General features: G+C 36.6%; 2 protein-coding genes across 2 annotated transcripts; both read left to right on the forward strand.

The window, feature by feature from the left end:
* The first annotated feature begins 628 nt into the window (after nt 1–628).
* Nucleotides 629–4,726, forward strand: LOC135945280 (uncharacterized). The gene is made up of 22 exons (XM_065492872.1): nt 629–711; nt 761–842; nt 900–941; nt 996–1,029; nt 1,076–1,140; nt 1,194–1,290; nt 1,344–1,588; nt 1,645–1,710; nt 1,885–1,927; nt 1,997–2,073; nt 2,192–2,288; nt 2,341–2,570; nt 2,636–2,714; nt 2,767–2,819; nt 2,871–2,906; nt 2,964–3,084; nt 3,138–3,247; nt 3,302–3,361; nt 3,415–3,457; nt 3,925–3,995; nt 4,051–4,147; nt 4,464–4,726. The coding sequence occupies exons 1-22, from the start codon at nt 635–637 to the stop codon at nt 4,685–4,687; spliced, it is 2,049 nt and encodes a 682-aa protein (XP_065348944.1). The 5' UTR covers nt 629–634; the 3' UTR covers nt 4,688–4,726.
* A 3,197-nt stretch (nt 4,727–7,923) lies between these two features.
* On the forward strand, nt 7,924–11,747 carry LOC135945695 (uncharacterized). Its single transcript, XM_065493531.1, has 22 exons — nt 7,924–8,039; nt 8,120–8,290; nt 8,358–8,399; nt 8,461–8,494; nt 8,547–8,611; nt 8,668–8,764; nt 8,820–9,064; nt 9,113–9,178; nt 9,238–9,277; nt 9,327–9,397; nt 9,804–9,900; nt 9,956–10,185; nt 10,256–10,334; nt 10,384–10,436; nt 10,488–10,523; nt 10,585–10,705; nt 10,758–10,867; nt 10,920–10,979; nt 11,035–11,077; nt 11,228–11,298; nt 11,353–11,449; nt 11,509–11,747. The coding sequence occupies exons 2-22, from the start codon at nt 8,216–8,218 to the stop codon at nt 11,718–11,720; spliced, it is 1,944 nt and encodes a 647-aa protein (XP_065349603.1). The 5' UTR covers nt 7,924–8,039; nt 8,120–8,215; the 3' UTR covers nt 11,721–11,747.
* Nucleotides 11,748–13,355: the final 1,608 nt, after the last annotated feature.

Below are 13,355 nucleotides of genomic sequence, written 5' to 3' on the forward strand. Positions count from 1 at the left end.
CATATTTGCAAAGTACAAGAAAGCAAGTGGATGGAATTTCTGATTGTGACTCTCGTGATTATAACATGTTAGTGGAAAAACCAATAAAGAGCTCGGCGCGTTGGTGGGAATTCCTTGATTACTGTGTAAAAAAGTTTGTCCCTGCCACATGGAATTTTTACTCCGATCAGAGCAGTGTGAAAATATTCATCTCATCCATCAGCAGCATCAGAGCAGCATGAAGGCTCAAAGTATATGCTGTATCCTCATTTTGGCGATGCTATTGGTAATTTACAAATTAAATATTAACAACCAACTAATTAAAACTAACTAACGAAACACAGACTGTTGAGTTAGCAAACTGTGCAAGAAAGGCGAAAAATAGAAGTTCGTTTAAGTCACTATTGTACAATTTGCACTATATAATAAACCTATTTTCTCAAGATCGAACAAACAAGAAAGCAAGCAGAAGGAGTGCTATCATCAAGTGTTGCGGCTCGCATTCTTGCACAAATAGAGATACGACACTGACCACCGCTGTCCCAGCAAGAAGGTCGTCAAATGCTACATACAAAACTGTAATCTGAATGTTTATTTACTTTATTTCGTGAAGCAAATAAACATAAGTTGAAAATTAAATTAGGAAACTACCTCAATGTTAGACACGATCGAGACTCCTGCAGAAGATCCAGAACCTGTTACTCAAGCCGAATTGCAAACCGACTTAACAGAGTAAACCAAACATATTTTAAAACATATTAAAAATTAAAGAAACCAAAAGACCAGAAACAAGCACATCAACATCTACGTCGACCTCAACGACAACCACTACGTCAACAACAACCAAAGCACCGACCAAAGAGGTTATTATAAAGTTACAAATTTACTCGAAATACATAAGTAATAATACATATATTTAGGAATTAATTCTAGGAACTTGTGACACATCCTTTGAGGCTGACGTATGAAAATTATATTTGTCTTTGATTTTATAAAATGTCATTCACAATACTTAGTCTCGTCTGATAAACAAGGACGGATCTCTCAAAGGTGTTTTATAAAAATTTGAAACAACATTTTTTAAAACTGTTTTCAGATCCAGAACAATACGGCTTTTGGGTACAGTCCTGTGGCACCCAGTTCGTCTTTGGAAAGTCATTGGTGATTACATAGCAACGATAATTTAGAGGGAATAAACAATATATTCTTCTCAGGCAACGTGGCGAGACAACTTTATAAAATGCCGGCAGATTGGAATGGAGCCGATTTCCTTCGAAAACGAGACGAAATTAGAGTGCTTTAAAAATATGGGTAATTTCTCCAAGTTTGTTTTTGTGCGATAGAGGTAAAAAAACAAAAATTAGTCTCCAAGTGGAAGTACAGCTCGAATTACTGGACGTCCGGTTTGCGTGTCAGCGCGAGCAAGTTTTCTTGGTGCAAAAAGGACGGATCGATCGCGGTTGACAAATCGAAATTGACATGGGCCGCTGGCCAACCAGACAACGTGAACAACACTGAAAACTGTGTCCACCTAAATGTTGTGAAAAGCAACTCTTCGTTTTACTTTTCGGACAGGACATGCACCGATCCACAAATATTCGCGTGCCAGGTTGAATTAAGATCTTTTATTTTTGTAGCACTAATAATTATTCGCATTTTTCAAAGGGTCCACCAACACCAGCTCCAGCGTGCTCTTCACCCGTCTGTCCAAATGTAACCTGCGCGAAAAATGTAAAAACCTTTCCTCATTTTTACCAAACTTGCTTTTCAACTACGTCTGTTTGTGATGTTTTGTGATGTTATGCAACCTGCTTGACAGAAATTTCGATCTCGTTGCTTTTTTATTTTTATTCCTTACTTTACTATATTCTATAGTACATTATTTTTACGGAATTATGATTTCAGCTAACTTATTATTCAACCCTAGGAACGTCACAATTTATTACCAGTATAAATTCAAATTGAATGGATTATTTAAATAAAAATGTTTAAACTTTGTTATAATAAATTAATTTAGAACCCGAGCAGTTTGGAAGTTGGCTCACGATCAATGGGCGAATGTACCTCTACAGTTTTCAGGACGTGAAAACTACAGTATGATCGTATTTTTACGTGTTTTTAAAATTAGAATAAAACATACTGTTTTTATCGTTAGGATACTAATTGCCACAGACTAAAAATCACTAATGCTTTGCATTTCAACGCTTTGTAGTTTTCAGGTGCAATGGCAGCGTGCTGTGAAATCGGAATGACCTTACTCAGTTTGGAATACGACTACAAATACAAATCCGTCATTGCAGCCATTAAAAGTGAAGTAAAATATTTTGAGTCACGCATTTGAGATGGAAATATTTTTTATAGACAACGTGACGTCGAGTGATTATTTCTGGACCTCTGGTTCCGACAAAGGGTGCGAGTCGAATTACGGTTACTGCTCGGCGAAGAGATTGATTCGAAAAGAGGCAATTTGGGCATCAGGTCAACCGGACAATGCTGATGGAAACGAGAGTGCTGTTGCCGTGTACATCACCGACGCCAAAGCTCAGTTGTTTGACTTCAATGAAGAGTCAAAATACAGATACGTTTGTGAGGCAAGTTCAATAGTGAAATATCTGGTTCGTAAATTTTAAATATACACACGTAATTTATATTTTAGGCTCGTGATACATCCAAAGCTAAATCTGGTGGATCTGCTGTAAGGGACGAGTGCACCTCGATTTACAACGTCTCTCAAGGCTTTTAATAATAATTATAATACTTTTCACATTTTATAAAATTTTATTTTAGTTGAAATCGACACCGTTCTGAATAACACAAATAAACTGGATTTAAGATTAAAGGTTATTTTTTGCAGTTTGAAAGTTCAATAAATTAATATACACTTTTTAAAGTGCTTCTTGAAATGCCTGGGAGAAAATTCTGGACTGGTATTATCTACTATGGTTCATAATTACGATAAATTAGCAAAATCCTGCTTCTCCTAGATGGTAAATGGAAAATTCTTGGAGAACGAGGTTTTAGCTATTCTGGAAAATCTTGCCCACGGAAACCTGGACGACCTTCAAAAGAACATGGGCATCATGGACGATTGCGGAAAAGCGTCCAGTTAAGCATTTTCCAGTCGAAATGATATGTTTTCTTAAAGTATTTATTTGCAGCTGGCATGGACGAATGCGACAAGGCGGCGCAAATGATAGGCTGCAGTAACGAAAAGGCACCCGACGTTCTCAACGGCGTCATAATGGCTATGGACCAGTCGATTCCTGTGGTATATTATGATTTTTGCTAAGTTCGGAGAAAAATACATTTAAACGTATTAAAGGAAAACGCACCGCTTCCACCAGAAGCGTACTGCTACAATTCATCTGAGTGTCCATCGGCCGTAAGATATTTTTTCACGAGCTTATCAATTTTGATTTATTATCATCAAATCAGTCACTCTATTTGAAATACGCTCAGGAAATCTCTGCGTGCTCAGGTTAGTGTGTGCATTTCTATTATCATCTTTTTGTTTTTTATTGCGACTGTATATAAAAATTATCAGCTCGTTTTTTTTATTAAAAATTCTTCTGGCTGGTAATTTAAGTTATTTAGTTTTTCATTGTTTTGAGAAATGTGTAAACCAGGAAAGCAAAGGTTTGATCGGGGCTGTATGCACTTCACTTACAGTCAGTGTACTCCGTTTTCTGTAGCAACAACGAAGACGACTGACTATACTTCATATTTAGTTATTTGAGCAACCAAACTGTCTGAATACTCGAGTTATTTCGGCACACAATTGTGTGCCAGAACATAAAATTATTAATTGCTTATCTACTATCAAAGTTTAGATACATTTTTGCCAAACCCCTCTGTGCCACCTTAGTTTCTGAATTTCTAAGTAAAACTTTTCATTTTCTAATGGAAACAACATGAATGAAAAATGTATTAAGTGTGTAATTTTAGCTGACTGCCAGGCAACCTATGGTGTAGTTAAGTTTTGTGGAGGGAAAAAATATTACTTCGATGCAAGAGTGGTAATACCGCTTAGATAACTATTATATTATTTCTTATTTAAAATTCTCATTTTAGATGGATTTTAAAAGTTCGTTTGCTAACTGCTGCAACTTGGGCTTAAAACTGGCGTCGATCACGAGTATTGACCAAATCAATTGCCTCGCTAGTTTCAGTAAGAACAACTTTTTCATTTAATCGTTAGTAAGCTTTTAATGTTGAACAGTACAGTCAAGTGCATAAAAATATACTGGGAACGTAAGTCTCAGTCTGGTTCCATTTTGGCTTTGCTCTCCAGAGGAAAGTCTTAACACGATGTTTGACAAAAATGATATCCTTTCTTACTTTTCCTTTGACAAAGTCATTTTTGTGTGTCACTTTTTTATTGTGAGAATAAATAACTACATATAACAATAAAGAAATAAACAGACAGGTTTAAAAATTTAATCTTCTTAATTTTTAAAGTTTCCTAACTTGAATGATATTAATAGGTTTCCCTAACCAAAATACATGGCATTGGATGGCTGCCAGCAAAATGAATAGTAGCATTCCTCGATGGTGCACATCGGCCATTCCATTCAACTTCAGTATTTTCAACTCCACTTGGGACGACCCGGCCGCAGCATATGACTCATATGTTATAACACCAATTTCGAAAACTATGTCAGTTACACAACAAAGTACTGGCCGCTACTCAATATGCGAGCCAATTTAAACAAAATGCTGAGGTTTGACGGAATTAAACCTTCAAATTGCTTGAAAACATAATTGGCAAGTTTTATTATCGTTACCCCTTATATCGCTAAAACAGATTTTTCAAAAAATCACAAAATTGCGTTAAAGGAGAAACAAAATTGGTGATTATTTCATGATTGAAACTTGATGTTTGTAATTCTGGCTCTGTCCTCCAGGGTAGGGTTTTCGTAAGCCAGGAGTGCTGCCCTTTCTCACATGTGATTATTTATGACAGCCATTACCTTTTCAATAATGAAATGTATGAAAAATGAGGAAATAAACAATAATAAATTAGCCAACACAGCGCGCATTGGGAATTTGTTATTTGTAAGTATAATTAAGCCACAATGCAGAAAAAGTTGATAATTTCATTTGGTTACAAACTGTTAATCTAGACAGAGGTGCAATTTAGATGAGAAGCCCAAATAAATGTTAAAAAGGCACCTTTAACGTTGCAATAATTATCAACAACTAAACGTAATTAAATAATCTGAAATCGCTATTCTTGAAAGTAAAAATTTTCCTTCTCCACACGGATCCTTTAACGTTCTTTATTTACAAGCCAAGCCAACAGAGAAAATTATTTTGGAATAAGTGTAAATTGACTTCATTAAATTCAGTTGGGAGATATTTTGAGAAAAGGCAACGATATTGTAATACTGCACAGTATATATAAGCCAGCCACACTGTTTCCCACCCTAACAATTGAGAGTGATAAAAAAGTATTGTTTGTTTCAAATGCCTAAAAATTAATTTTTTTTATACTTTTAAAGCTGCAATACCGCATATTTATAAAAATAAATATATATGAAAAATTGTAATGCCAAGAAAAGCAGCAAGGTAATTTAACAAGAGTGAAATTACTCACTGGTTGCTCATCAACGTAAATTAGGCGGAAATACCAAGGGAAGCAAAACGCGTATTGGGAATTCCTTTTTTGTGCCTTCAGAAAAAAGTTTAAGTCATAAAAAAATTTCCCGTTCATCGAGGCAGTCTGTAGAGATAGAGCGACAGCAGCATGAAGGTTCAAAATCTTTACTGGATATTGTTGGTTATATTTATGGCATGGAAATTATAAATCATCAATAAATGTAAAAAACACAAGACAAAACGGACTGTGAAGATAGCAGAAACTGCAAGACAAGCGAAGAAAAGTTCAGGTCTAATAACTTATTAAATCACAATTCCATCTAATGCATTGCATCGAATTCACTGCCGAACAGGCCGATTTAATAGTAAAGCCACCAGGAGGACTATCATCAAGTGCTTATCCTCTTTTCAATTTTTGCTCATGAGTAAAGCTGGACGTTTTTGACGATCGCTGATTCAGATTTATCTTCAGGTTACACAGTGGTACGAATTTTATTTAGAGTTTAATTCCTCTCTAATATTACAGAATAAAATATTAGCTTTTTTAAGTGGTACGAGGGCTTTCTCGTAGGCCGAACGCAGTTCGTCAGGTTATGCGGCGCGAACTCCAGGCCCTGAAAAGTATAGCCTAAAGGGTTAGTCCAAGGCAGTGTGCTGTCTGCTCCTTTTTCATTTTCTTCGTCGCTGATGTTCCCGACATGGCGAAGAGCGACACTGGACACCCTCTTGCAATAGGCAGAAGATGAGACCGTCTTTAAGAGAATCATCAGCCATGAAGATGCAGAAGAGACACAAGAAAATCAGTGCAATTTTGGCACTATTTGGTGCTCTAACAACGAAGTGACTCTGAACACATGGAAATGAAAAGTCATAAAATTGCCCCCCCCCCCCCCCCGGCGTGTCCCGCTGCAGGATGTGTACTCAATCGGTGACTCGGTGCTCGATTACGTGTACACGACATTGAATACTCGGCTTGCGTATTTCGTTCGATCAACTTCGCTGGTGTTGTGGACATTGTTAGCGCAAAAGCGGCCCGAAAACGCTCAGCTTTGCAGCATGCAACCTGTGAGGGTGCACACTAAGTGTCAGGATAGCTACGCTTTTAAAACCGGTAATGTAATGGCCTTTTAAAAATTAAAAATTATTCTAAAAATCATGATTTTATTAAACGCAAAGGCGTGCAACACACTTTTAAATCTACACAATTTGTCAGTCATTGTTACATATTTTTTATGCTTCCCTCAGAACCAATTTTCTTGCCGTACACGTTTGAATATGATATTTTTCACATGTATTGCAACAAAAATTACATCTACAGTCAATATTCGGTTCATAATGCCAGGTTGTATTATTACAGAAAGCAAAGTGATAGCCATGACAAGCAAATCTTGTAAAAATATGTCTATCGTGAAAATCTGAACCACGCCATTTCTCATTAATAATAGAATTCGGCACAAATCAGCAGTCTATTTATTTTCTTAGATTTACAAATTTTTTTTACACATCAGTCTCTGGTAGATTAAATCTATTTTTCAGGTCAGTTAATGTAAAAATTAGAGTCTTTCGCAATCAATTCATACACATAATTAGATATATTATTGTACTTTGAAATTCCAAACAATTTCTTAAGATAGCGGGTTTTAACTCTTTCCAGAGTTTCAAAATCAGTATTAGTTAGATGAGGCCAGATAATTTCAATTCCATATGAGGCTGTTGGCGAGATTTTAAGGTCAAAGAGTTTAACCGCAGAATTGGTAGAAAAAAGCCTGTTCAAATCTTTAATACTGTAAGTAACCAAAAATTATTCTAAAATCGATAATTATCAAACATCAAATGTTTGAATTTACTTCAACGAATAAACAATTACCTTTTGAATAAAATTATACACACGAATATTTTAGTTACCATCATCAGTCATATAATTTTAAGGTGGTATTCCTCTCTGGTCCAGTCCAAAAAGCTACAAAATATTTAGAAAACTGCAACAAACACAGGAAATGTTGAAATGGCTCACACATCCGATCCGTGCACGTTAAAAGCGTTAAAAGCGAACAAAGTGTACCCACGCCGACGTGTTATATATATTAGCTGCTAGTGCTGCCCGTGCGCAACAAAATGGGCAATCGGAGAAATTTCCTATTAATTATTGCTGGATTGGCGTTATGTTTCGTGAGTCTCAATGACAAAAAATAATACAGAAAACTCATTTGAACTGTTTTATGTTTTTAATGCTCACTGTCAGATTCATCTGGCAAACGAAGTCACAGCAGCAGCAGCACATAACCGTAGGCCAAGAGTATTTAATATAAGTTATTTGTAATAATTTTTAATTCTTAGCAGGTCTTTCAAAAGCTTCTAGGAGACAAACCATCATAAAATGCTGTGGGTCTCACTCCTGTTCTAAAGTTAAGAAAAAAATCAGACCTACTTCGTCCAACTGGAAAACTTACTCTACCGTTCAAGTAAATTTACGTTATTTTAAATATAAATACTGAGCTTAAATTACACTACATGAAAATCATGAAAAATTAAACTCGTTTAGAAAACCATTAATGGAACGATAGAAGATTTAACAAGTGATGAGTCACCAGCACCTGAAACAAAAATTACTGAAACAACGTTTGAAAATCAGTACCCGATGACTGTCCAACATACGAGCATGACAACTGAGGAACCGACGACAACACAGATTACAAGCACAACTACTAGAAAAGTATATTCATATTTCGAAAAATGGCTGAACAAATGCTAAATTTTCTTTATCAAATAATGTATGCAAGGTGGTTATCTACACAAAATGTGAAGCTAATGTAACAAAAAATGTAAAATTCAGATTGAAAAATATGCACCACTAATACAGAAAGCTTAATAAATTTTTTCTAGAAAGCACTTTTTGACGCTGAAGGCAGATTAAATGGTTTGACTAAATTAAAAAATATGGTGAGGAAATATTTTCAACGTTATTTCAGAACCAGATCAGTACGGTTTTTGGACTGAGTCTTGCGGCCGACAGTTCTTATTTGGAAAGAAGTTGGTTAGTTCAGAAAATAAAAAAACATCCCAATGAGAACTTTTGAAATGGATTTTCAGGCCAACTGGAAACAAAATTTTGCAAACTGCCACAAAATCGACATGGAGCCCATAGCTTTTGAAAATGAGGAGAGGCAAACATGCTTCCACCAAATGGGTAATAATCGTGTTGCGGGACGCCTACTTGGCTCAACATAAAATACAATTCGCAGTGGCAAGTTGGAAATACGGGTCAAACTACTGGACTTCTGGCTTGCGGTTGGGAGCAAGTGTATATTCGTGGTGCAAGAAAAACGGGACCATTCCCTTGGTGAACGCAAATTTTTCGTGGATCGACACAAAACCCTTGGACGTTGGCGAACAAAATTGTCTTCTTCTGAGCGTGCACAAGCAAAACGCCTCTTACCAGCTTTCAGAAAAAATGTGCAATGATTCCGATGTCTTCTTCGCCTGTCAAGTACTAAAAATTACATTTAATAATTTTGATTAATAAATTATCAATAAGGGGAAACCTACACCACCACCTCCCTGCTCCAGTCCAGTTTGCCCAAATTTTACCTGCGCGAAAAACGTAGAATATTCAGATCCATTTTCTCAAATTGTAATTAGCAGTTTGAATTTTAAAAACAGCAATCGTACTTCACAGACACTAAAATGGCTCAGCTCACAAGTAAAGAAAATCTAATCTCCGAATCAAAATTATTCTTGGTTAAATGCAGGTACTGTAGATCATGGAAAATGGTTCACCTTCACAGGCCGAATCTTTCTCTTCAGCTCATCAAAAGAAACAGTAATTATTTAAAACTGAGTATATGTAGCCACTCGGTTCCCCAAACTAGTAATCCGGTGCCTTTACTTCTATTGATCCAACACCAAAATCAACAAAGTTACCTCCCAAAACTTTTTAACTCAAATTTTTAAAGAAGAATTTTTTTTTTAAAATAATATTTTCATATATGTGCACACATCTTTGCCTAAATATTTTCCTCAGAGTAAAATATGAACAAAAATGACTTAGATTAAGAAATAAGGGATTTTAAAAGGCATTGCCTGTTTGTATAGTAAACTTAGATCATTTTCCTATGTTAACTAAAATTTAGAATTGTTTCGTCGAGTTGAGAAATGTAATGACCTTGAAAATTCAATTGAAAACTGCTTCGAAGGAATTTTACTGGCCAAATTTTATCTTTTTAAAGTTTTTTGGTGCTTTGACTGTTTGCTGTGGCTTAGGAATGAGTTTACTAAGCTTGGAATACGACTACAAATACAAATCCGTCATTGCAGCCATTAAAAGTGAAGTAAAATATTTTGAGTCGTGCATTTGAGATGGAAAATAATTTTTTTACAGACAATGTTACGTCGAGTGATTATTTCTGGACCTCTGGTTCTGACAAAGGGTGCGAGTCGAGTTACGGTTACTGCACGGCGAAGAGATTGATTCGAAAAGAGGCAATTTGGGCATCAGGTCAACCGGACAATGCTGATGGAAACGAGAGTGCTGTTGCCGTGTATATCACCAGCGCCCAAGCGCAGCTGTTCGACTTCAATGAAGAGTCAAAATACAGATATATATGTGAGGTGAGTTGAAAAGCGATCATTGTAGCCAATATTTGTCCTCCTCGAATTTAAAACATACTCTACTTTTTAGGTTCGTGATACATCCATAGCTAAATCTGGAGGATCCGCTGTAAGGGACGAGTGCGCCTCAGTTTACAACGTCTCTCAAGGTTTACATTATAATATTAGTCTTTCGTATTTGCTTAAATATTGACTTAGCTGAAATCGACACCATTCTGAACAACACAGACAAACTGGACTTGAGGATAAAGGTTTTCTTTCTATCAATCCAAGTAGGGTAAAATAATATTCATTATTTGCAGTGCTTTTTGAAATGCTTGGGAGAAAATTCCGGCCTGGTAATACAGTTTTAACACTGAATTTCTGGGTTTGCTGAAAATTTGGTTTTTGGTTGTCTAGATGGTGAATGGAAAATTCTTGGAGAACGAGTTTCTGGTTATTCTCGAAAATTTAGCCGATGGAAACCTGGAAGACCTTCAAAAAAACATGGGCATTATGGACGATTGCATGAAAGCATCCAGTTAAATATTCCCCTTCAAACCAGCTTTTTTTCTAAGATAGTATATTTACAGCTGGCATGGACGAGTGCGACAAGGCAGCGCAAATGATTAGCTGCAGCAACGAAAAGGCGCCCGACGTTCTCAACGGCGTCATAATGGCCATAGACCAGTCGATTCCTGTGGTATATCTGATATGCGCTAAATTAGGAAGAAATACGTTCCAAATTATTAAAGGAAAAAGCACCACTTGCACCAGAAGCGTATTGCTACAATTCATCTCTGTGTCCAGAAGCGGTATGATATTTTTTTGCACGAGCTTATCAACTTTAATTTACTATCATCAAATCAGTCGCTCTATTTGAATTACGCTCAGGAAATCTCTGCGTGCACAGGTCAGTGTGTGCATTTCTATTAATACATAGCCACAATATGCGCAGGAAATAACTGCTTGCAAAGGCATTAATTTAGGGTTCATTTCTCACAACTTTTCAAATCGTTTATCACTGTTTAAATAATAAAAAATCGTTTATTCGCATTTTTAGCTGACTGTAAGGTAACATTTGGATGGGTTAGATTTTGTGGAAATACAAGATACTATCTAGACGGAAGAAAGGTAATACTTGGAATATTAAAAGTTTCAGATTTCGGCTGAAATACTTTTTTTTAGTATAAATTTCAAGATACATTTGTAATCTGCTGCAACATGGGGTTGAAACTTGCGTCGATCACCACTGTTGAAGATGTCGATTGCCTCGCTACTTTCGGTAATGCTAAGTTTACTTTGTAGTTTTATAGCTAACTATAGTGAAATTTTCTATTTTAGTCTATCCTAATCAAAATGAATGGAGTTGGGTTGCGGTGAGCCAAATCCGGAGCAGCAGTACACGTTGGTGCACTTCTGATAAGCCTTTTGACGCTTCAATTTTCTCGAGTGTTACGGACAGCTACCAATTTGATACATTTGTTTATATGACTGGCTCCAAAAATTTGACTTATGCAGGAATGGCGGACACCTGGTTTTCTATTTGCGTGTAGCTTTGATGACTTTGAAAAGTGGACAGTGTGGGGTTCCAAATAAATTTAAAATATTTCAGCATTTTATGATTTCAGCAAAAAATAAGTTGTTTCTTTCATCCAGCCTCAGAAATACTTTTAATTAAAAATATCATTTTCAAGAACATTCCCAGTTTTCTCTTGGTTAGTTTAAAAATTTGAGTTAAATATTATTTCTTTTGAAGTTAAATTGACGAACTGGCTCAGCTTTGCGTGAATTATTTATTATGTTTGTTTATTCTCACCTTGTAAAATGTACATACATGTTAAAAAACAGTTTGTCAAAAATTAAAAAACCAAAAAAGCACATAGTGAGGAAAAGCACCATTCCTGGCAAACATCTCGATAAAACTCTACCCGGGAGGCCGGGAGGGCAGAGCCGGAATGGGCATGGTCAGGAGGGGAATTAAGCTGCACTAGAAACACTCACTCACATACGCATTACACTTGGAAGGAAACTGTACCGCCGAACAGTCTTTCAATGCGGGTGGTGCAGTATTCCAAAAAGCGACGATTCGAAAATCATACACAAACTGGCCGAGTTCAGTGCGCGCTGGTGGCTGTTGCAGCCGCGGATGCTGCGGATCGTCGCCGCGATGCACGCGGCTCACGATGATGCGTGCCATCGCGTTGTAGTCTGTGAGGCCGCAGAGACTCTTCTTGAAGAGGAGCAGGTCGTTGCACACCAACTGGGCTGGGACGGACAGCATTTTAATTACATAGCTATTAGTGAAATTTCAGGAGGAAAAATGAAATACTTTGCTTTTGTACTGGATGCAGTGGCTGTTTCTACCCCCTGGTCTCATTAGCAGAAATGCACCTAAAAAAATTGCACGAGGAGGTGTGTCAAGTAATCCTTTTTAAAAAGGTAGCAGTTCACAGCCGCCAAAAAGGTAAAAGGGAATTTTTACTTCATGGTTTTTATCGTTTTAAGTCCTGGTCCCGCAAAAAGTGCATAACTTATTTTGGTCCACCCGTCGAAGCTGCGCAACTTTGTTTGGTCTACCCGTCGATGTTGCACAACTTTTTTTGGTCGACGCGCAGAAGTTGCGCAAAATGCAAAACTTTAATTTTTCAGGAGGGGGAAAAAACTGTTTTGTTGCCAGCATGTTTAGAGCACAGAACAGCTGTCAGTGGTTTTAGTTAGAACTTTTTGTGCTTTAAAAGCTTATATAAGAAAAAATTTGTCTATGCGCAACGGAACGCCGAAAAGCGTATTCCTTTAATGGGGCCCTTCATGATGCATGCATGTTTTGCAAAGGAATTTCGCGATTTGCTTTAAAACCTTTCGTCTGATGTTTGCAATTTATTGCAGCCTCTTAACATAGATATAGGGGTAGAGATATCAAGCACCTGATTTTTAACTTCGCTGGTAGATTTTTAATAAAAGCTCAATAAATTTGATTAATTTTTGTGAAATCCGGGTTAGATTGTCCCGTTATCACATTTAAACACCTTATGGGATGTTGTTAAATGGTAAGCCACAATTTTGAATGCAAATTTAATTTGCAAATATTCTGGCTTCCATTTTTAAAGAAATCCATGCCACCAAAATATTTATAATATTCACTGTACAAATTGTGCATGCATTTTTGCGAACCATATGCGTGTTAATTA

The sequence above is a fragment of the Cloeon dipterum genome, chromosome X (assembly GCF_949628265.1).
Source record: "Cloeon dipterum chromosome X, ieCloDipt1.1, whole genome shotgun sequence".
Lineage (NCBI taxonomy): Eukaryota > Metazoa > Arthropoda > Insecta > Ephemeroptera > Baetidae > Cloeon > Cloeon dipterum.

What these genes read in the sequence shown, in the direction of transcription:
- LOC135945695 (XM_065493531.1), top strand. Translation starts at nt 8,216, where the DNA reads ATGACTGTCCAACATACGAGCATGACAACTGAGGAACCGACGACAACA. An exon ending in AACATGCTTCCACCAAATGG is followed by an intron (nt 8,765 to 8,819) that starts GTAATAATCGTG and finishes TACAATTCGCAG; the next exon opens with TGGCAAGTTGGAAATACGGG. An exon ending in ATGTCTTCTTCGCCTGTCAA is followed by an intron (nt 9,065 to 9,112) that starts GTACTAAAAATT and finishes ATTATCAATAAG; the next exon opens with GGGAAACCTACACCACCACC.
- LOC135945280 (XM_065492872.1), top strand. Translation starts at nt 635, where the DNA reads ATGTTAGACACGATCGAGACTCCTGCAGAAGATCCAGAACCTGTTACT. An exon ending in AACTGGATTTAAGATTAAAG is followed by an intron (nt 2,820 to 2,870) that starts GTTATTTTTTGC and finishes CACTTTTTAAAG; the next exon opens with TGCTTCTTGAAATGCCTGGG. An exon ending in CAATTGCCTCGCTAGTTTCA is followed by an intron (nt 4,148 to 4,463) that starts GTAAGAACAACT and finishes TGATATTAATAG; the next exon opens with GTTTCCCTAACCAAAATACA.